The sequence below is a fragment of the Zingiber officinale genome, chromosome 1B (genome assembly GCF_018446385.1).
Source record: "Zingiber officinale cultivar Zhangliang chromosome 1B, Zo_v1.1, whole genome shotgun sequence".
Taxonomy (NCBI): domain Eukaryota; kingdom Viridiplantae; phylum Streptophyta; class Magnoliopsida; order Zingiberales; family Zingiberaceae; genus Zingiber; species Zingiber officinale.
Window position 1 is genome coordinate 119,250,163 of NC_055986.1, and position 21,534 is coordinate 119,271,696.

Genomic DNA, 21,534 nt, shown 5'->3' on the forward strand with positions numbered 1-21,534 from the left:
CTACATTAAGCTTATTTTCCCTCAAGTAAGGGCCAAAGGAGGCACTAAGGGCATACATCAAATGATTCAACCAAGTGGTCATGGACGTCCTATTGGTCACTCCAGAAATTTTGATGAGTGTCTTTTCCCTAGGGCTCACAGATGGGGATTTGTTCCAGTCCCTGATCAAGAAGCCCCATTGGTATTTCGACCATCTACTAGGAAGAGCGACCAAGTACATCAACATGGAGGAGGCACAGTTCACCCAAAAGAAGGAGGTAGATACGCCTGCTCTTGTCCCTATTTTAGAGCACTGAGCTCCTCCCCCTCCTCCTTCGTACAAAGGACCCCAATCAGGTCCTCAGTCGCATGCTCATGAGTTGAGGCCAAACATTGCAAAAGGTGGAACCGCCACCTTAGCGGCCCCCTGGGTCCGACCCCACAGATATCCAGAGGGGGTAAATCACGGTTAAGCTGGGCAGGAAGGGTGACTGGGGGTCGAGTTGAGGCCAAACATGTGGCAAAAAAGTGATTCGCTCGCCCCCAGCGCCCCCGCCAACCCGTCCCTAGGCCAACACGGAGGAAGTAAATCACGGGTGGCTACTAGCCATTAGTGCAAATGGCCAAGACATGGGGGGGAGGTTATGCTCGGTCACGCCGAGTTTCGACCCCAAGACCTCATGTGGCAACACCCCATGTCTTAACCATCGCACCGCCCCGAGGGGACGAGTTGAGGCCAAACATGATTCAACACGTGGAGGTCGTCTGGACTTCATTCGTTGAACCCCACTTGTGGGTCCCTAGTTTCTGCACTTACCACTGGTCGACGACTCACAATATCCAAGAGTACTATCAGTATAACCAGGAGATGCACCGGGAAGCTGATTAGGAATTTCAACATTGACCTCCCCCTCAAGATAATAAGCGCTACTAGAGACTAAATGGTCCTCCGAAGGTAGGCAGCGCACATGTCGATCGACCCCAATAGAGGCCACAATAGAGACCGCAACATCAAGAAGGCAGGGCCCCAACCCTCGCTCAAACTCAACCTAAGTGCCCCCCGACTCGGCAAGAAGAAAACCGCAGCAATGCCACGCGGGGAGACATAGGCATGATAGCAAGCGACCCGACTGACGGAGACTCCAACAAAGCCAGGGAGTCGCATGCGCACCGAATGGAGATCCACGTGGTGGGGTGCAACCGAGACAAAGAACAGGGGCAGAGATCAATTTCGGCACCAATAACTTAGAAGGGGTGAAAGTGCCCCATGAAGATGTCTTGATCATTAAAGTTGTTATAGTCAATTATAATATATATCGGGCTTTTGTTGATACAGATAGTTCTATTAATATTATCTTCAAGAAGGCATTCCATCAGTTGCAGATCGAGAGGAGTGAACTTCAGCCCATGGTGACACCTTGGTACGGATTCAAAGGTAACGAAGTGCAACTGATCAGATAGATCAAATTTGTCATCTCTCTGGGGGAGGAGCCCCTAATGAGGACCCGTTGATCGACCTTTATTGTGATGGGCACGTCCTCCACATACAATGTGATTTTTGGGTCGATCGAGGATGAACGAGTTCTATGCAGTCATCTCAACCTACTGTTAAAAGATCAAATAACCAATGGACGACAAGGTGGACAAGGTAAAAGGGAACTCAATCAGCCTACCATCAAATCATATTAATGGTCAATCTACCCAATAACCTAATATTCTTTTTTGGTGTTTTGTGTAATGATTGTCAGACAATCAAGGGAATACTCCATGTGCAATCTCTACGATGGAAGCTTTTACCTTGCAAAGCATACAAGTGGTGGGAATATTTTCAAAAAGGTGCGCTACAACAAATTTGACTTTCCGCAACGCACAGATATGCTATCTGCAGCGCGCATCGCATGCTGCACAACTACAAGCTGTTGAAAGTCATAAGACATTGACAGCGTGCACCGCGCGCTGCGGTTAAGAGCAGTCGCAGTGTGCACTGCGCGCTGCGGATAAGAGCACTCGCAGCGCACAGTGCGTTGCGATTAAGAGCAGTCGCAGCGTGCACTGCGCGCTGCGGTTAAGAGCAGTCGCAGCGCGCACTGTGCGCTGCAATTAAGAGCAGTTGTAGTGTGCACCGTGCGCTACGATTAATAACATTCACAACGCACGATGCATGCTGCAGTTAAAATATCATACAATTACCACTAATATTTATTTAAAATATACAATTCAAATTTTAAATTTAGATATTATCACAATTCATCTATCACTTAAAATATAAATAAAAAATTATAAAATGTGAATAGATAATTTTTATTCATATAATAATCATTTCACAAACTCATACAATTCTCTAAATCAACTACAAAAATCATGAATCGCTAACAATCAAATATTTCACTATCAATAATGTTCTAACACTATTTTAATCTAATATGCATCCAACCGTGTTCCACTGGCCACAAGTGTTCATATCATTCTCAAGACTTCCATCTTTTGTTTTTTGAGCTAATCAAGAGATAAATATATTATTTTAGAATTCGATTATAGATCAATACATAAGTTGACATTTCATCTATTGGTTCTCTTGCCAGGCAAGTGTAGAAACTAATGGTGTATAGTAGTAAAGAACCCTAGGACTGATCAGTTATGAAAGGTGTAGTGTGCATGCTGAGCCAATAGACTTAGCAACAGATAAGATCGTCTATGTTTGGTTGTGATCCTGTTGCGCGTAGGTGGTACAATATTTAGATGAATCTATAGGGCAACGGAAGCTTTCATCTGGATATCATATTTTCTGGTAAGGAGCACATCCAATACTCCGGTTGCAATATCAAGTTGCTTTACACAGTGGCATCTTTCAAGGATTCTTACTTGGCTATACAACAAGCATAGAAGGCATACGACCAGCATGAAAACTTGAATACATTTCAATGAACCAAATTTTGCCATGTAGAGTGTAGATTTAGGTTGAGAATCAAGAAGGCCAACTCGATTTCAGCAGAGGTATCTGAGCAGTTTATTCTTCAAGAGTTCTGGAAAATCTTAATCTGTCTATCTGACATGGTATCAAAGAAAAGGGTTGGTGAAACTGGCTAGAAGAGATTCAAATTCAAGAGCATCTGGGTGATAGGCAAATCTTCCAACATCTTCTGTCTGTACAGTAATTGTAGGTTGTACATTGGTAATTTCAGCTCCTGCATAAGAAGCATAATGCATTGAAGTACTGCCATCATTAGAAAAGCAAGGGACTGAATCAGGCATGGGAACCAGATTATTATTCATGGAAGTTAATGCATCAATCAGCATGGTAGATTGATATGGACTGTTATCCTCGGTAAACCAAAAATCAGTGAGCTCTGATACTAGTCATTTTCAAGTTCTAATAGCATAGAAGATAAAGCAGTTCCCTCGAGCTTGTCTCCAGACACCTTGTTGTTAGAATTCGGCTCATGAGAATATATATTTTCTAATTCAGTAGAGATTTCCTCAAGATCTATGGAAGAGGTTTCATTCACAGTTTTATTGGGAACAACTGAATTAGGGACCTCATGATGAGCATTCTCTCTAGGTGGAGAGTTATTAAGAAACTCTAAAAATTCATCCAGCAATATTCCATCAAATTCAAGAAGATCATGGTTGGAAGATGTCTCAATGACAGCAGAGGTCATAGCTTGCTCAGTGATAGGATTGAACAAAGTAGTCTGACAATCTAAGGATTCTGGACCAAGAGGAAAAAAATCTTCAGTAGTTGTGTCATCATCATAATCCTCTTCGTTAAAAGGTGCAACCATATTGCTCCCCAATTTTAGGACCTGAACCACTTTTCTGGAAGATTTTGCAGACAACATATGCATCCTAAAAGAATCCAGCATCAACCAGCTCCTTGCTTTCTTGTCTGTACTCATACATCATCCAGTCAGTTCTGCTGCCTTTTGGAAGCTTTTCTACATGAAAAACCAAAGATTTCCTCATCCCAATAGTAGAAGAGTTGTGAACAACATCTTTATCCTTTCCAGTAGCCATTTCCAGTTGTGCGATTTGCTCTAGAGCCATTAGGATATTTTCTATCTCTAGCACAGAAGAAGTACCACTCAAGGTCTTTGTTATGCAAGTGAGATTTGCCTGGGAGATCCCAAGGGGCAAATTTGTACAATTCAATTTCAGTAATAGCTTCAAAACGGAAAGGCTTTTAAACAACAAACAGGTTATTAAACAACTAATTCTCTTTCAGAACAACAAACAGGTTAAATAATATTGCTCTTTCTAAGACTAATAACAACAAACAGGTTGGAGCGTAGAATTGTACCAGATTGTGTTCCTCGACAGCTCCCTTCTTCTCATTTGACTTTCTAGCTGCCAACATTTCTACAATGATTTCCTTCTTTTTCTTCAGTTTGGTGCGAGGCTTCGTCGGCTTTAGGTGGAGCGCCTGGAAGCCCACCATGGCTCTCAGCAACAACAACATGCCCTCCACCTTCACCCCTTTCCACTCGGCTCCATCACTCACAACATGCTCACCACTACCTCCATTGTGCTCACACAACCCCTAAGCATCAGCTCTGATTCGAACGTGCTCGGTCTCTCCACCAGTCGATCACATTTTCCTAGTGAAACCCTAACAACAAATCACTCGAGGAACGACGCGCTCGCTGCCACCATCTTCTTGGCTTGCCTCCATGTGTCGTCGAACACGACGAGGTGGACGGAGGACAAGGGAACCCCCTCGGTGGAGAAGAGGGAGAGATCCCTGACGTCGGGGAAGAGGAAGACAGCGAAGGGGCGAGGCCTCTTCCCCTGCCTTTAACCCGACCGGCGCCGGCTCCACCATCGTAGCCTTCGTCCTATGCTCATAACAAGAAGGAGGAGGACAACGATAGCGGATGACGAGGGGTCTTTCTTCGACCTTGAGTTCGCTGTTGTTACAGATGACGAGGAAGAGGATGCGTCGGGAGAGAAGAGGGGAGGAGGTGGAGAGGGAGTTTAACTTCACTGTGGGCACCGATGGAAGCTACAGTGCGCATCCTCTTCCTCGTAGTCAATTGGCAGAGGTTTGCGGGTAGAGAGGGTTTGCGGCAGAGAGGGGTTGCAGAAAAATTCGACGGAAAGAATTTGAGGAGAAAGAATTTGGTTTTTTTTTTTTTTGAAAGGCAAAGGATATGTGGGCGGAAAGAATTCATACAATCTTTAACAAATTATTTACAACGTACAAAAGTATGTTGCTGTTAATATTTTATTTTAATAAATAATATTTATTGTTTACACCGTTATTTATATAATTATAATAATATTAACAATGCATTATGTACGCCGTTAATATTAAATTTTAACAGCGCATTTTAATGCTGTAGAAAAATTTATTGACAGTGTACTTTTTCTGCACGTCGTCGTTTGTATAAATATTACACTATCCACAGGACACATAATTAGGCACGCCATAAAAACTATTATTAATGACATGCTCTAACTGCACGCCGTTAATGATGTGCTACAGAAAGACATCGATATTCATGCATACAGAAAAACTAAATATTATATAAAGAGTTTCCTCCTAAAAATACATGTACTCAATATTACACACTAATAGTCTACTATTTATTTTTTACTATTCATCATCTTCTATTTCGTCTCGACTACTTGTCTAATTTAAACATCGGAGTGCATATATCAAGGATCCCTCCCTAATCTAGTTGTTAATATTTTCTTCCCTCTATTTTTTTTTTTTTTGACACATAAAATTATTCAATGTCACCTACTTCCAGTTCAAAGTTTTATCAATATTAAAACTATCTATTCAGTATATTATCTTGCACGATTTGAGATAGAATCAGATGAAGGGGTGAGAAAACTCTAATTATTCAGTTATCCATTATCAGATGAATTTCTTGGTGGATTCTTTACCAGATCATGATTTGCAGAACCTGTTTTTCGAGGTCATGTTTATTCAAAAAGAATTATAAGTACTTAAAATTTTCATTCCACTTTAAATTTTGAAAACAACATTTGACTTCTTCAAAATTCTATCCATCTACAAACAATAAATAAGGAAAATCCAGGATTCATGTAGAATTGTTTACCTGCTTTTGATGTGTTCCCACTTTCGAACATGTTAAATTTGATAATTAGAGTAAAATTGCATGTGTAATTAATTATCTTCCTGTATATAATTCGCAATTTTTTATTTCACACATATCTGCTATGTTCGTGCTGATGCATGATTCGTACCGCACAACTGCCTAAGCACATGATATCTTATGCATGCTAGGTGAATAATTCACAGGGAAAAAACAATAAATGGTACATCATGTGCCAATTGAGTGGCATAACAAATTTACTCTTGATATTTACACTGTGATTATTCTAATCAATTTTGAAGTCAATTTTTAACCAATGTAAAATATTTGCTCTTCTTCCTACAAAAGATTACTGTATGAGGATAAATCATTTTCATAATTTATCCCGTTCCACATAATATGGATCCCTCTCAAAGGATCATTAAAGTGGCACCTTCTTGTTCTAATTATATCTTATAGTTGTACTTACATATTGACGTAATTGATACTTGCATTAGTATTTATTTTAATAAATCTTAGAGACAATTCTTAACGGGTGCAGATATCTCGTTGGTGCCTAACTTCTCCATACAAAGGAACGCTGTGCTAGGATAAAATATCTTCCATAATTTACTTTTATGTATCTTACCGTAGGATTGATGATATTGAATCGGTTGGGATGAATAATGATGCGATGGTAAAGGGAGCTCACCAAGTATGAATCATAAGCGGGAACAACAATCGACATAGAGATTAAAGTCAAGGTGGTCAAAGGCAGGAAATCGCTGGCTCATCAAAGTCACCCAAGCGGATGCCAATGAATCGAGCGGACTTAAAGGGTCTGATTGACCCGGAGGTTCATCGGAGCAGATTGCTCGTCCAGTCGGGACGACTATAGAAAGGACATCAGATGCTCACAACTATAACCAAGTGAATGCTAGTTCGACCGGACCGCGTATCTGGCCAGGCAAGGGATGACTTACTGAGTCGAGCGACCACGGAGAAGAACAACCTTAAGCAACCGGGTGGGAAATCCTGGCTGAGCAACTTCCTTGCTCGGCTAAGCAGTGGGACCCCTTCCATATCTCATCCTATCGTTCTAGGATCAGTGCCGCTGACAAAGGGACATGACCAACGGATAAATCGTACCACGGAAGCTTCTATTATCATGTCAAGGATTTGTACATCCTGTTAATTACCACTACTAAAAAAAGGCCCTTTAACGACGGGATTTCCCGTCATTAAAGGGCCAATTCCCGTCGTTAAAGCTCATTAACGACGGTATTAAATACTGTAGGAAGTTGTAGCTAAAAGTACCCGTCGGGAATTAATTAGCGACGGGAAACAAAATACCGTCGTTAATAACTTTTAACGACGGTATACACTACCATCGTTAATAGCTCTTAATGACGGTATACACTACCGTCGTTGGTGATAATAACATCAGGTTTAGATATCATCATTAATGACAATAACGACGATAATATATACCGCTATTAATAACAACGACGATTTATGTACCATTATTAATAATTTAATATCATTTTATCGTTTAACAACAATTTAGTATACCGTTTAACAATAATTTAGTATACCATTAACATTAATTCAGACATGTCAAAATGTATATATTTTTAATAAATATATTAATGAATACTAATAAAAATTAAAACACAATATATTAAAAATTAAACCACCATATATATTAAAATATCATTAATTTATGATAATTGTTTCTACACATCATTAAACTAGATATCAAATGTCTAGTAAAATTAACATCTATTTACATCAAAAAGCTAAGTATTCATTTCTTTAAAGTCTTCATATGCAAAATGTTGTAGTCCTCAAAAGCTCCAAGTCTATTTCGCTTCAACTCTCCCATACCTATAATAAATATACAAAAAAAAAAAGAGTGTTAGAACTTAGAATTCTTAAGGACCAAATTTGTATACCACATTAACATGGACAGAGTATAAAGTGGAATGTTAATTCAGCAAAAAAGAATAAGAACAATAGACAATAATTGTAATTTTGCTAACCTTCTCGAATAAATAGCTCACGGAATAGCCTCCTAAAGTATGAATAATCCGGCTTGTCCTCAAAACTCAAGAATCAACCGTAGTGGAAATAATCTGTAAATTCTGAAGGATATGATTTACAAAGTGCCTGGTTTACATCATCAAAATTCAAACTCTCTCACAATCATTATGCAAATTGAAATAAAAATAAAAGTGGCTGACTAAATTTTTCTCAAGTATGTAAAAGAAGGATTTTGAATTACCTCAAAGGGGTAAGCACTTTCTTCTCACTAATTTTGTCATACTTTTGCTTTTTACTGATAGCTTTAAGCTCTTTCCAAAGAAGGCTGAAGCAAAATAAAACCACCAGAGATATCATATTAATTATCCAATTGAAACAAAAATGAAAAGAAAGACAGTAGATGGACAGATGTTAACCTTCCACTTAAAAAATACATAAGAACGTAACCCAGAGATTCTAAATCATCTTTGGCTTTGCTCTGTAGGTAAACAATCATGTATTAATAAATACAAATGAACAATGTCAAGTACATAATATTTACATTAATATTTAAGGATCAAGAACTCACCAATCAATATATGTGTATTAACACTGGCATAGCTTGCAGTTCCTGTACGATTCTTATTCTCCCTATAAATGGATACACTATATGAAACCAAAAACACATTGCCTATAAAACAATTCAACAAAATCCCATGGTAGGAAGATGTAAAATATAACAAAATTTGTTAGGCTGGATGGAGTAAATAAAAACAAGAAAAAGATTCCAAAGAAAAGTCAATTTATAGTCATAAAACAAAACTTGCTTAGGAAAAGACAAAATTCTCTACTCAATTTAGTTTGTACATTTCTTGTTAGTCACCAAAGATCCTAAAGTGTTATGCTTAATTGATTGTTTACTATAACTCAACCCCCAAAAGAAATCATTTCCTTTCAGAAATGACAAAAACCCTGAAATTGATCAAATAATCTTGATTCAGAAATAAAACTGTGCAAACATCTCAAATTTTATTTTCACCCTCCGTTTCACTCTTTACCTTTCCTGTCAAGCTGCTCATAAAAAAGCATATATAGTACAGATTAATTTTTAGGGGTTGAAAAGTCTCACAAACAGTGGCTAGTATGGACTTGAAGAAACTTATAAAAAATAATAAATTATAAACTAAGAGAAACAATACAAATTCATCTAAGATTCTGCATACTTGTCACTATTGAAACATCAACCTCAAAGAAGAATTTGCCAAACGTGCTATGAAGTAAAAAAAACACCGAATTATTATATCAAGATCAAGTTTTCATTACCTATAAGGTATGTGCTTATGAGTTTGGAAATGCCTGTACTTCTTTGCGAGACCATAATTAATAATATAAACTTGAGAGTCAAAAGGCAATATCAATCAACAAATCAGAAAGTGAAGATGTCATGCTAGTTACTCGGTTGCTCCATTTCTAACATTCACAACACAACAGATGTGGAAGATAGCTATCAAATCTTCTCTTGAATAAACAAATAAACCTCACATAAGGCTGTTAGAGTAGAGTTACCTTCTTGTGGTATTGTGGTGACAGATTTGAAAAAGATAGCCTCATCTTTGACAGTTGAAAAGAAACCCTATGCAATAAGAACAAAACCCTAGATCCTAACCTCATCTCAAGTATTGCAACCATTGTGAATCAGTGAAAAAAAAAATTAGGATTTAAAAACCTAGATTCTGTAATGCGATTTGGGGAAAAAAAAACAACTTGTTTTGGTCGCTTTCGATCTTGGAGAAGGTGGAGATGTTGAGCACTGGAGGCTTTGAAGTGGCCGCGAACGTCCTTGCCGCCGTAACCGTCCTTATCGCCATGTGAAGTCGCCCGGGCGGCCTCGTGTTCGAGTGAAGAGGCTCGGTTACGAAAAAGAGCAAATTTGAGGGAAAGGAAAAAAGAAATTGATTAGAGCAACCTAATAGATATGTACATATATTAAAAAAATTTAATGCTCAATATTGACCGAATAAAGCCTTTATGTATTCAAATTTCTAAATTCAAACTCCTCAATTTTCTTTTTTTCAAAATTTCCCTGTTTGAATGATTTAAAAGTGAGAGGTAAATGATCACTAATTTTAAAATTGATATATTTATTTATTTTTTTATTTTTATTTTAGTGCACTAGATTTATTTTTATTTATTTATTTTAAATCATGTTTTTATGTTTTAAAAAATTTAGGCTTCAGCCCATTAAAAAAAAAATAGCTTAAATTTCTAGTTCAATAAAAAACATCAAAAAAGTAACATTTTTTCACGAGAAAAAAAAAATCATGATTAAAATTTTACAATAGCGACGAGCGAAAATCCCGTCGTTAAAAGCATGATATTAATGATCGAAACAAAAAATACCATCGTTAATGATAAAACACCAACGATGGGAGAAAATATCGTGGTTAATACATATACATCAACGACGGGCACAAAATCTGGTCGTTATTGAACCACCAATAACGACGGTATTTGATATCGTCGTTAATTTTCATCATTAAAAGTAACTTTTCTAGTAGATGTCAAAGATACTTTCCTGATATATCTTTTCATAGGGGCAGTTAGGAAAATGTGTACATCCACACTGGAGCACTATATAAAGGGGTGGGTTCATGCACCGATGAAAATATGTATTATTTGTGCTAGAGCTCATGTTATTATTATAATTATTTGTTATCTTTTCTACTATTTTAATGTCTGACTTAAACGTGAGAGGATTAACATCGAAGATCCCTTGTCGAATTAATTCGACACTGACATTATCTTGTTAGGACCAAGAGTAGCTAGAGGGGGGTGAATAGCTCGTCGTGTTCGCTCGGTGCTCGGCGTTGCTTGTTTCTTCAAAGATATGGCAGCGGAAAATACACAAACAATCACACAACGCTAACACGGTTGGTTTACTTGGTATCCACCTCACAAGAGGTGACTAATCCAAGGATCCACACCAACACACCACCCTCCACTAATAAAACTCTCCTTTATGGTAACTACCAAGGGCGGAGAAGCCCTACAAGACTCAATACAAGAAGAGAGGGAAAGGATACAAGAAATACAAGCTTACAAGCTTACAATGAATATAAACCCTAACCCTAGCTTCTCTTCTTGGCTTTGATCCGCCTCTTGACTTGGAGAACTTCCAAGATCCTTCAAGAACTGGCGATCTGAGCTTTGTGAGTCCGTGGAGGAGCCGGCGAGAGTCTCGGAGTGAATCGGTGAAAGGATGCCGAAGGAATCGTGCGCTGCGGCCTTTATCGACGCCATCAACGGTCGGATCCGATCGATTCAATGTTCCCAATCGATCGGGAGGCTTTGGATCGATCCGATCGGATCGATCCAGAGCGCGAGAAAATCGGATCGATCCATGGATCGATCCGGCGCTTATCGCGCACGCCCCAATCGATCCACCGATCGATTGGGACATCTGATCGATCCACGGATCGATCAAGAGGCTCTCGTTCGCTAGAAAGGTGCGGATCAATCCAGCGGCCGATCCGGATCTCGGATCGATCCAGCGATCGATCCAACACTTGGTTTTGCCCAAAACCAAGTTCCAAGCCTCTCGAACCAACATCCGGTCAACCTTGACTGTTGGTACATCATGCCCAGCATCCGGTCACTCCTTTGACCGCTGGGACTTCCCACCAAGTGTCCGGTCAATTGACCCACTTGGACTTTCTATTCATGCCAAGTATCGGTCACTCCCTACTCGGACTTCCACCAGATGTCTGGTCAATCCCTTTGACCTATTTGTATTTCCTCGTGCCAAGTATCCAGTCAATCCTTTGACCTACTTGGACTTCCCAACACCAGATGTCCGATCATCCTTGATCCATCTGGATTTTCCCTTGCCTGGCTTCACTCACCAGGACTTTCACCTAGCTTCACTCACTAGGGCTTTCACCTGGCTTCACTCACCAGGACTTTCACCTAGCTTCACTCACTAGGGTTTTCAATCTGCCTAGCTTCACTCACTAGGACTTTCCTTCTGCCTAGTTTCACTCACCAGGACTTCCATTCTACCTAACATCCCAGTTAGGACTTCCCAGTCAAGTATCCGGTCAACCTTGACCTACTTACTCTTCTTCAATCAATTTCTTATTGTCAAACATCTAAACTCAAACCAAGACTCAGCTTGGTCAACTAGGTCAACCTTGACCTGAGGGATGTTGCACCAACAATCTCCCCCTTTTTGATGTTTGACAATACCACAATAACACTTACAATACCACATGTAAGTTAGGCTAATCCTATAGCCTCAATCTTCATGCCACTAGGTAATGAACACATAAATTAAGCTCTTCATTCTCCCCCTAAGAGGGCACACTCCCTCTAGGTAATGAAAGCCTAACTTACACTCATTCACAGGTCCTTTCATTCTCCCCCTATTGGCACACATCAACCAATCTTTGGGTACACATCAACCCATGCCCCAATTTTGGGTACACATCAACAAATTCATTTGTTGACGACTCTCCCCCTGAAGAGTTGCTCATCGTTGTTCACAGCATCACTCGTTGTGATCAACACGATAATGAAAGTCCCATACCCTTCATTTATCCTTAACTTCTCCCTCAATGTAGACAAATACCCAACCTTGAGCATTTTCTAACCACTTGAGTTCCCACTTGAAATAATGAGGATATCCACTCCCCATATCAAGTTCAAACACTCATCCATGAGCATTTTCTCAACGGAAGGTTAACCACCGTCCAAGGTTTATGAAAAGTAATTTTCATGCCTTTAAAGAGTCTCTCCCCCTAAAGACATGGTGGCAACTTCTGTCATTGCACCAACAATGACTTGGAATCCCTAAACCTTTAGGAAACCCAAATTGAGAAGTTTTGAGGTTCAAACATTCAAAATTTGAAACAACCTCAACCTAAACTTCAACTTAGCCTTCCTTAACCAATCCATCCTTGTTTTCCACACGAAAACACCCTTTTTATGTATACAAATGTATTTTGAGGGGTTAGGAATGGTTACCTAGACTAAACATGGTTCAAAGATGCTGAAATCAGGCCTTCCCAGCCAAAATCAGCAACTTGAATCGATTGGAGTTGGGTTCCAATCGATTGAACCTCTCTGAATCGATCCACTGATCGATTCAGACTACCTGGATCGATCGGCTGATCGATCCAGGGAGCTTCTGCTCGTGGGAGACTTGCCTTCTGAATCGATCCACGGATCGATTCAGGCACTCTAATCGATCCATGGATCGATCGGAGCTCTGATAGTTGCTGAAATTTCATTTCAGTCAACTTCAGAAACCCCTAGAAAATTCTACAAATATCCAAAAATCATGAAATTTCGTGTAGACATTATTTAGGGCATACTTAATCATGGAAAAATAGTTTTCTATGAAAATACATTAAATTTTCAAAGATTGACACAAACTTGAGAACTTGCAAAAACTTCTGTGTTTTCTTCAAGTTTGTGTCTAACTATTCAATGGTGATTACTATCAAAAGATAGCCTTCACCAAGGTTTTCCAAAAGCATTAAAAAAAAACATTTTCAAAACCAATATCCCATCATGTTCCTTGGGCATAATGCACATGACTTGTACATTAGCTTTCCCAATGATGGGAAAACACATAACTATGTGTTTTGATGAATCTAAAAACTCAAAAGAATGCACTAAATCAACATATTGAGTTTTGCTCATCATCCTAACACCTCACTTGTATCTAATGTGCACTAAAGCACATACAAGTCATCTTATAGGTCTTTGTGAGATGTAAGATTGGTTTTGCCCTAATCTAGGGATCATGCATATCTATCTAGGCATTTGGAGTGGTAAACATCCACCAAGGATGTTACTTGTTGATCCACTTTTAAACAAATGCCACTTGTCCTTAATTACAAGGAATTAAACTAATGCATGATAATGTTATGACATACATCAAAATAAAATAACTTTCAAAAGAAAGATTCTTATAACTACATGATGTATGTATGACATGACATGATATTTTTGTATTTTTCATGATAAGTCATGAATGCAAAATACAAATTAAAATAAAATATGATGTCATAGCATATTATGGGCAACCAATCATGGCAAAATTTAGCATAAATAAAATATACCTAGATTACCTATCTAAGTGTCCTTAAACTTAGCTAACTTAAAATTTAACCCTAGATTGCCCTCTAAATGCTCCAAGAAAATGCCAAAGCCTAAATTTGCATTTGTAGTTCTCTTGATTAACTTATGCCAATTAAAATTAAGCTTATTCCTCAAATGTTGGCATATTTCGTTCTTCCTCAAGAGTGATTACGTAAATCAAGGCCCGGATTGCCTTAAATTTTCAAGAGAATACCAAAATCCCAACTTGGTATTTCTCTAGGTTTTCCCAATTTATGCCTTTTTAAGATAAAATTAATTTTCCACCATTAGGCACATTTTACTCTTTCAAGGAGTAAATAATAATTTCATTTCATTTTCAAAGGTTAACAAAAACCTTGAAAATGCTCCTTGAGTGTCAATTTCCTCAAAGTTGGATTAACTACCCTTCTAATCGGAGTTGACACTCTCTAACCCATCTATGGGGTAGAGAAGATGCTCCTAGGAACCCAACACCTATTGGTGCTCCTTGGATGCTCTAGGTACTCACTAGGGATAACTTCCCTAGATACCTTCCTAGTGACCTTGTTGGGCTTCTTAGAAGCCTTGGTCACATTTTCTAGGTTACCTCTAGGGATTGCTTCCCTTGTGACCTTGTTAGTGACTTTCTTAGACTTCTTAGAAGTCTTAGTCACATTTATTGCAAAAATACTCTTAGGAATAACCTTCCTAGTATTTTTGACTTGACCACTAGACCTAGGGTTGGTTCCATAACTATATGGAACCCTATGGTAAGAGGGCACATCCTTCTTAGCCTTGGGTTTGTATCTCAAACCTCTATGACCATTAGATGACCTTTGTGCTCCTAGACCTAGGCTATGCTCATTTTGCCCTTTTAGGATATTTTCCATCCTTTTTAGGGTCTTTTCCATTTTATCAAGCCTTGACCTCAAGACTTGATTTTCTATCATTAAATCCTTAGGTTTTGGTCCATGAGCATTTTTGTTCTTGGGCATGTATCTATTATATTTAGTGTTCCCGCCCAAGTGTCTATCTACCTTCCTAACCTTAGGTTGGGTAGTTTTAGCATGTAGGGCCACATGCTTTTCCTTAAAGCCCTCATGCTTTCTATTCTTATGGTAAATTACATTAAAATGATAAAAATTTGAACTATCATGCTTTTTACCATAATGTAAAGGGGTAGGCTCAATAAATGTTACCTTCTTCTTTACCTTGGAGGCTCCCCCTTGACTTGAGCTTCCTCCATGAGCCTTGACCACCTTCTTCCCCTTAGGGCATTGACTTCGGTAATGCCCTTTTTGTTGACACAAGAAGCACACAATGTGCTCCTTGCTCTTCTTTGTCCCGGGGGTGGTCTCCTTGGGCTTCACCTTGCCCTTTTGTGCCACTTGGCCGTTTCTCTTGGCCAATTTAGGGCACTTGCTCTTGTAGTGCCCATGTTCCCTACATTCAAAGCATATAATATGATTTTTATTATTAATTGAAATGTTTTTACCTTTATGTGTAGGGATGACATCTTTTCCTTTGGATCCGGAGGTAGAAGCTTCCTCTTGATCGGACCTTGATTCTCCTCCATTTGATTTTTCTTGACTTGTGGAGGTAGAATCTTCTTCCTCCTCTTCGTCTCTTGACCCGGATGTAGAAGCTTCTCCTTCTTCTTGATCCGGTGTCACCAAGGATTGCTCCCCCTCAATCCTAGAGGTGGAGGCTTCATCATCTTGAATATGAAACAAGGAGTATGCTCCCTCCTAGTTTCCTTCGTTGCATTCCCTTGAGGATGAAGCTTCTTGGATTTCCTCTTCTTCGGAGGTTGAGCATCTCTCAACCTCGGAGTCCTCCTCTTGGTCTTGCTCCAAAGAGTCACCCTCTCTGGATACTTCTTGCTCTTGTACAGTGGAGGGGATCTCTTCATGAAGCTTGGCCAATTTGCTCCATAATTCCTTTGCATCTTCAAATTCTCCAATTTTGCAAAGGATGATGCTTGGCAATAAATTGACCAAAAGTTTGGTCACTTTGTCATTTGCCTCGCACCTTTGGACTTGCTCTTGGCTCCACTTGCTCCTCTTGAGAACTTTGCCCTTTGAATTTCTTGGAGTCTTGAAGCCTTCCATTAGAGCAAACCATTGCTCTATCTCCATCATAAGAAAGTTTTCGATTCTTGATTTTCAAGAATCGAAGCTCGTGGAAGTGTACGGTGGAGCCACCCTTGTGTCAAATCCAAGTCCATCTTGGAATTGCATCTTGAAGTTGAGCTTCTTGAAATCTTTGACTTTTGATGAATTTGCTTCAACTTCTTCACCCTCTAGCTTTTCTTGTTATGCTTGACCCTTCCGGCGATGATTCCGGTGAAGAGCGGCCTTGCTCTGATACCACTTGTTAGGACCAAAAGTAGCTAGAGGGGGTGAATAGCTCGTCGCTCTGTGCTCGACGTTGCTTGTTTCTTCAAAGATATGGCAGCGGAAAATACACAAACAATCACACAACGCTAACACGGTTGGTTTACTTGGTATCCACCTCACAAGAGGTGACTAATCCAAGGATCCACACCAACACACACACCCTCCACTAATAAAACTCTCCTTTATGGTAACTACCAAAGGCGGAGAAGCCCTACAAGACTCAATACAAGAAGAAAGGATACAAGAAATACAAGCTTACAAGCTTACAATGAGTATAAACCCTAACCCTAGCTTCTCTTCTTGGCTTTGATCCGTCTCTTGACTTGGAGAACTTCCAAGATCCTTCAAGAACTGGCGATCTGAGCTTTGTGAGTCCTGTGGAGGAGCGAGATCCGGAGTGAATCGGTGAAAGGATGCCAAGGAATCGTGCGCTGCGGCCTTTATCGACGCCAACGGCCGGATCCCGATCGAATGTTCCCAATCGATCGGGAGGCTTTGGATCGATCCAGGATCGATCCAGCGTCAGAGCGCCGATCGATCCATGGATCGATCCGGCCATTATCCAGAGGCCCCAATCGATCCACTGATCGATTGGGACATCTGGATCGATCCACGGATCGATCAAGAGGCTCTCTGTTCGCTAGAAAAGGTCTGGATCAATCCACTGACCGATCCAGATCCTGGATCGATCCACTGATCGATCCAACACTTGGTTTTTGCCCAAAACCAAGTTCCAAGCCTCTCAAACCAACATCCGGTCAACCTTGACCTGTTGGTACATCATGCCTAGCATCTGGTCACTCCTTTGACCTGCTAGGACTTCCCACCAAGTGTCTGGTCAATCCCTTTGACCCACTTGGACTTTTCTATTCATGCCAAGTATCTGGTTACTCCCTTGACCTACTCGGACTTCCACCAGATATCTGGTCAATCCCTTTTGTTGGTGCAACATCCCTCAGGTCAAGGTTGACCTGGTTGACCAAGCTGAGTCTTGGTTTGGGTTTAGATGTTTGACAATAAGATATTGATTGAAGAAGAGTCAAGTAGGTCAAGGATGACCGGATACTTGACTGGGAAGTCCTAACTGGGATGTTAGGCAGGAGGAAAATCCTGGTGAGTGAAGCCAGGTGAAAGACCTAGTGAGTGAAGCTAGGCAATTGGGAAGTCCTAGTGAGTGAAGCTAGGCAGAAAATCTGGTGAGTGAAGCCGGTGAAAGACCTAGTGAGTGAAGCTAGGCAATTGGGAAGTCCTAGTGAGTGAAGCTGGCAGAAGAAAGAGTTAGGAAGCCGTGAAAGACCTAGTGAGTGAATCTAGGCAATTGGGAAAGTCCCGTGAGTGAAGCCGAGAAATCCAGATGGGTCAAGGTTGACCGGACATCCGGTGAGAGTCAAGTAGGTCAAAGGATTGACCGGATACTTGGCACGAGGAAGAAAAGTCCAAGTAGGTCTTAGGGAGTGACCGGATACTTGGCAAGAAGAGAAAAGTCCAAGTGGGTCAAAGGGATTGACCAGACACTTGGTGAGAGAGTCCTAGCTGGCCAAGGGTGACCGGATGCTAGGTCTTATGTACCAACAAGTCATGGTTGACTAGATGTTGGTTTAGGGGGCTTTGGGCTTGGTTTTGGGCAAAAACCAAGGTTTGGATTGATCCGTGGATTGATCCAGCAGGTTTGGATTGATCCGTGGATTGATCCAGCAGGTTTGGATCGATCCAGAAGATCTGGATCGATCCGTGGATCGATCCGGTGAGTCCCCACGAACAGAACCTCTCTGCATCGATCCGTGGATCGATCCAGAGGTCCCAATCGATCAGTGGATCGATTGGGACGCTGCTGCTTCGCGCGATAAGTGCTGGATCGATCCGTGGATCGATCCAAAGCCTCCCCAATCGATTGGGAGCAATCCAATCGATTGGGATTCGACCGTTGGCGTCGTTTATAGCTGTTGGCGTGCGATTTCTTCAGCAGAACTTCACCGATTCAACACAGCTCCTCCCCAGCACTCTCTAAGCTCCTCACCGCCAGTTCTTGAAGGTTCTTGAAGGTTCATCCAAGTCAAGAGGCGAGTTGTAACGAGAAGAAGAAGAAGCTAGGGTTTTTACTGCATTTCTTGTAAGCTTTTGCTTATTCTTTACTACCCTTTCTTCTTCTTGTAGTGAGAGTCTTGTAGGGCTTCTCCGCCCTCGGTAGTTACCGAAAAGGAGTGTTTTCATAGTGGAGGGTGCGTGCGTGGTGTGGATCCTTGGATTAGTCATCTCCGTTGGAGGTGGATACCAAGTAAACTCCTAGTGTTAGCGTGTTTGTGTTTGTTTATGTATTTTCCGCTGCGCATTCTTGAAGAAACAAGCAACACCGAGCAACGAGCACGCGACGAGCTATTCACCCCCCCCTCTAGCTACTTTTGGTCCTAACACCTTTGACCTATCTGTATTTCCTCGTGCCAAGTATCCAGTCAATCCTTTGACCTACTTGGACTTCCCAACACCAGATGTCCGATCATCCTTGATCCATCTAGATTTTCCCTTGCCTGGCTTCACTCACCAGGACTTTCACCTAGCTTCACTCACTAGGGTTTTCAATCTGCCTAGCTTCACTCACTAGGACTTTCCTTCTGCCTGGCTTCACTCACCAGGACTTCCATTCTACCTAACATCCCAGTTAGGACTTCTCAGTCAAGTATCCGGTCAACCTTGATCTACTTGACTCTTCTTCAATCAATTTCTTATTGTCAAACATCTAAACTCAAACCAAGACTCAGCTTGGCCAACTAGGTCAACCTTGACCTGAGGGATGTTGCACCAACATATCTGACATTATTTATGATATAACGGAGAGTGAAGTTTTCACATAAACAATCAAGAAATCACGTCCCAACTAATAGTCTCCATCGTTTCTAGGCACAATCAAATAATATCACTTTTTTCTCCGATTACATCCATTAGAGCATCTCCAATGCAAGCTTTATTAGAGGTTTGTAAAATTGAAAAACCTCACCAAAAAGAGCTTTTATGGTTGTGTATATAAGGTTTGGGATTTTTAATTTAAGAGCAAGTTTGAGTTTTCAAACTTGCTTTTTTCTCTTAAACATAGAGCTAATAATTAATACCAATGATTGTCATAATGTTTTATAATATTTCATTTTATAAATAATTAATAATAAGTCCACTTATGGAGAGGATTAATGTGCATGAGTCATGCAATTACATGTGGAGAGAATTACAAAAAAGCTCACTTAGAGCTTTAACTATTAAAAATATTTCAATGAATTTTTATAATATTGATGTGGCATATTGAAATCTTCAAAAAAGCTCATTCAAAGCTTTAACTATTGAAGATGCCCTACATTACTTCACCACGGGCGGATAGCGGGAATCGAACCCGCATCTTCTCCTTGGCAAAGAGAAATTTTACCATTCGACCATATCCATATTTTTTTTCCTTTTTGATATGCATGCATATGTCCACACATATATGACACGTAACATATGTTATATATGCGTTTGGATCATATGTACAGGCCAAATATTCAGATACAAAAATAAAATATAATTTTTTTGGAACTCAGATTGATCTTAATGGGCCTCACAATTTGAATTTCTTATAACTTAGAAATTGAAGGATTTCCTTTTTTTTGAATCGGGGAAATAAAAAATAAGTTTCAAGATAAAGTCTACACATCTCGAGATCGAAGCAAATGGTAGAAACATATTATATTATTTTGATTTGGGTCTTTGGGAAATGAAATAATGGTGCCTGATTCGAGAGTACTAGAAGGCACTATTTCCGGAATAATAGTGCAGCAGTACGCTTTCTCAATTGCTTACACGAGTAGAGCTATCAAACGGATTAATACATGGTGAGTGGATTGGCCCATAATAGATTAGTCATTTGGTAGGATGAGACGAGCTGATTTATTATCTTAGCATATTAAAAATTCTTAACTCAATACAAAAATGGGTTGTGGGTTTGTGAGCCAACTTATGAATCCATCAAAAATTTAAAAAAAAATTAAAAAAAATGTATCTTTAACATTTTATTTCATAAAGATTTTATCAATTAAATATATCTATAAATAGATATTTTAAATATAAATGGATATAAATAAATATTGATATTTGATAAAAAAAATATTATTTTTATTCTAAAATTATAATAAAGAAAAATAATAAATTGACATAAATTTTAGTTTATATGTGTTTTTTAATTCACGGGTAAATCCAAGTCTTTAGCAGGTTGACCCATGACGGGCTTAGGTTAATAAAATTTTAACCTAACCTGCTTAAATTATTTGACAGAGCCAATTAATCTGATGGATCCAACCTAAATTGACGACTTTAGGCGTGAGACTCATCTTCGGTAAATTAATGGATAATTTTTTTTTAATGGATGATTGACTTAAAAACATTGAGCTTATGAGTCATTCATTGAAAGTGCTTCCTGATTTACTTTAATAGCTGATGAAAAAATTTCTGTTGAATTGAGTCGATCAGATTTAATCGACGGAACTGAATATCTGCTAAACTAAAAAAATTAGAAGACATTTATTTTAGGAGTTATGGTGCTATGATAAAAAATGGACGGGATAAACTCTCACATAATTATAATTATAATTATATTATATTATATTATATTATATACGGAGAGTTTGAAAATTTTATGATGGTAAACCCTTTGTTAGAATTTATTTGTGATTTTTGAATTATGCTGATGATAAGAGCGGATTAAAAAAAATTCAGAAGGCATCTATGCATGTGCTTCTTGATTAAAATAAATGAGTTTTATCTGTGTCAGCAATCACATAGGACACAAACGCCTCTTAGTTTAGGAGGTATGATTGATAATCGATTGTTCAACTGAAAACATTTGTACATGTGGAACAATTAAAAGGGGTGAAAAATAATGTGCTTGTGGAAGGAGACGCAATTGCAGCGCATTAGCTGCCTTTTGACTTGTTCTTGGTACGATTAGATTT

At 39.5% G+C, this 21,534-nt stretch overlaps 1 protein-coding gene and 1 long non-coding RNA gene across 4 annotated transcripts; both read right to left on the reverse strand.

Moving 5' to 3' along the window:
- Positions 1 to 2,362: 2,362 nt before the first annotated feature.
- On the reverse strand, positions 2,363 to 5,085 carry LOC121975650. The gene is made up of 2 exons (XM_042527428.1): positions 4,277 to 5,085; positions 2,363 to 4,092 (listed from the first exon to the last, which is right to left on the reverse strand). Exons 1-2 carry the CDS (start codon positions 4,433 to 4,435, stop codon positions 3,826 to 3,828), a joined length of 426 nt encoding a protein of 141 aa, XP_042383362.1. The 5' UTR covers positions 4,436 to 5,085; the 3' UTR covers positions 2,363 to 3,825.
- A 2,614-nt stretch (positions 5,086 to 7,699) lies between these two features.
- LOC121975656 lies at positions 7,700 to 9,998 on the reverse strand. 3 transcript variants are annotated; one of them, XR_006110389.1, is made up of 6 exons: positions 9,807 to 9,998; positions 8,632 to 9,675; positions 8,480 to 8,541; positions 8,305 to 8,388; positions 8,063 to 8,189; positions 7,700 to 7,907 (listed from the first exon to the last, which is right to left on the reverse strand). It is a non-coding gene; the product is annotated as an uncharacterized LOC121975656 (long non-coding RNA). The 3 variants fall into 3 exon arrangements; XR_006110388.1 differs by having other exon boundaries at positions 9,769 to 9,998; XR_006110387.1 differs by having other exon boundaries at positions 8,632 to 9,998.
- Between the last annotated feature and the right edge of the window lie 11,536 nt (positions 9,999 to 21,534).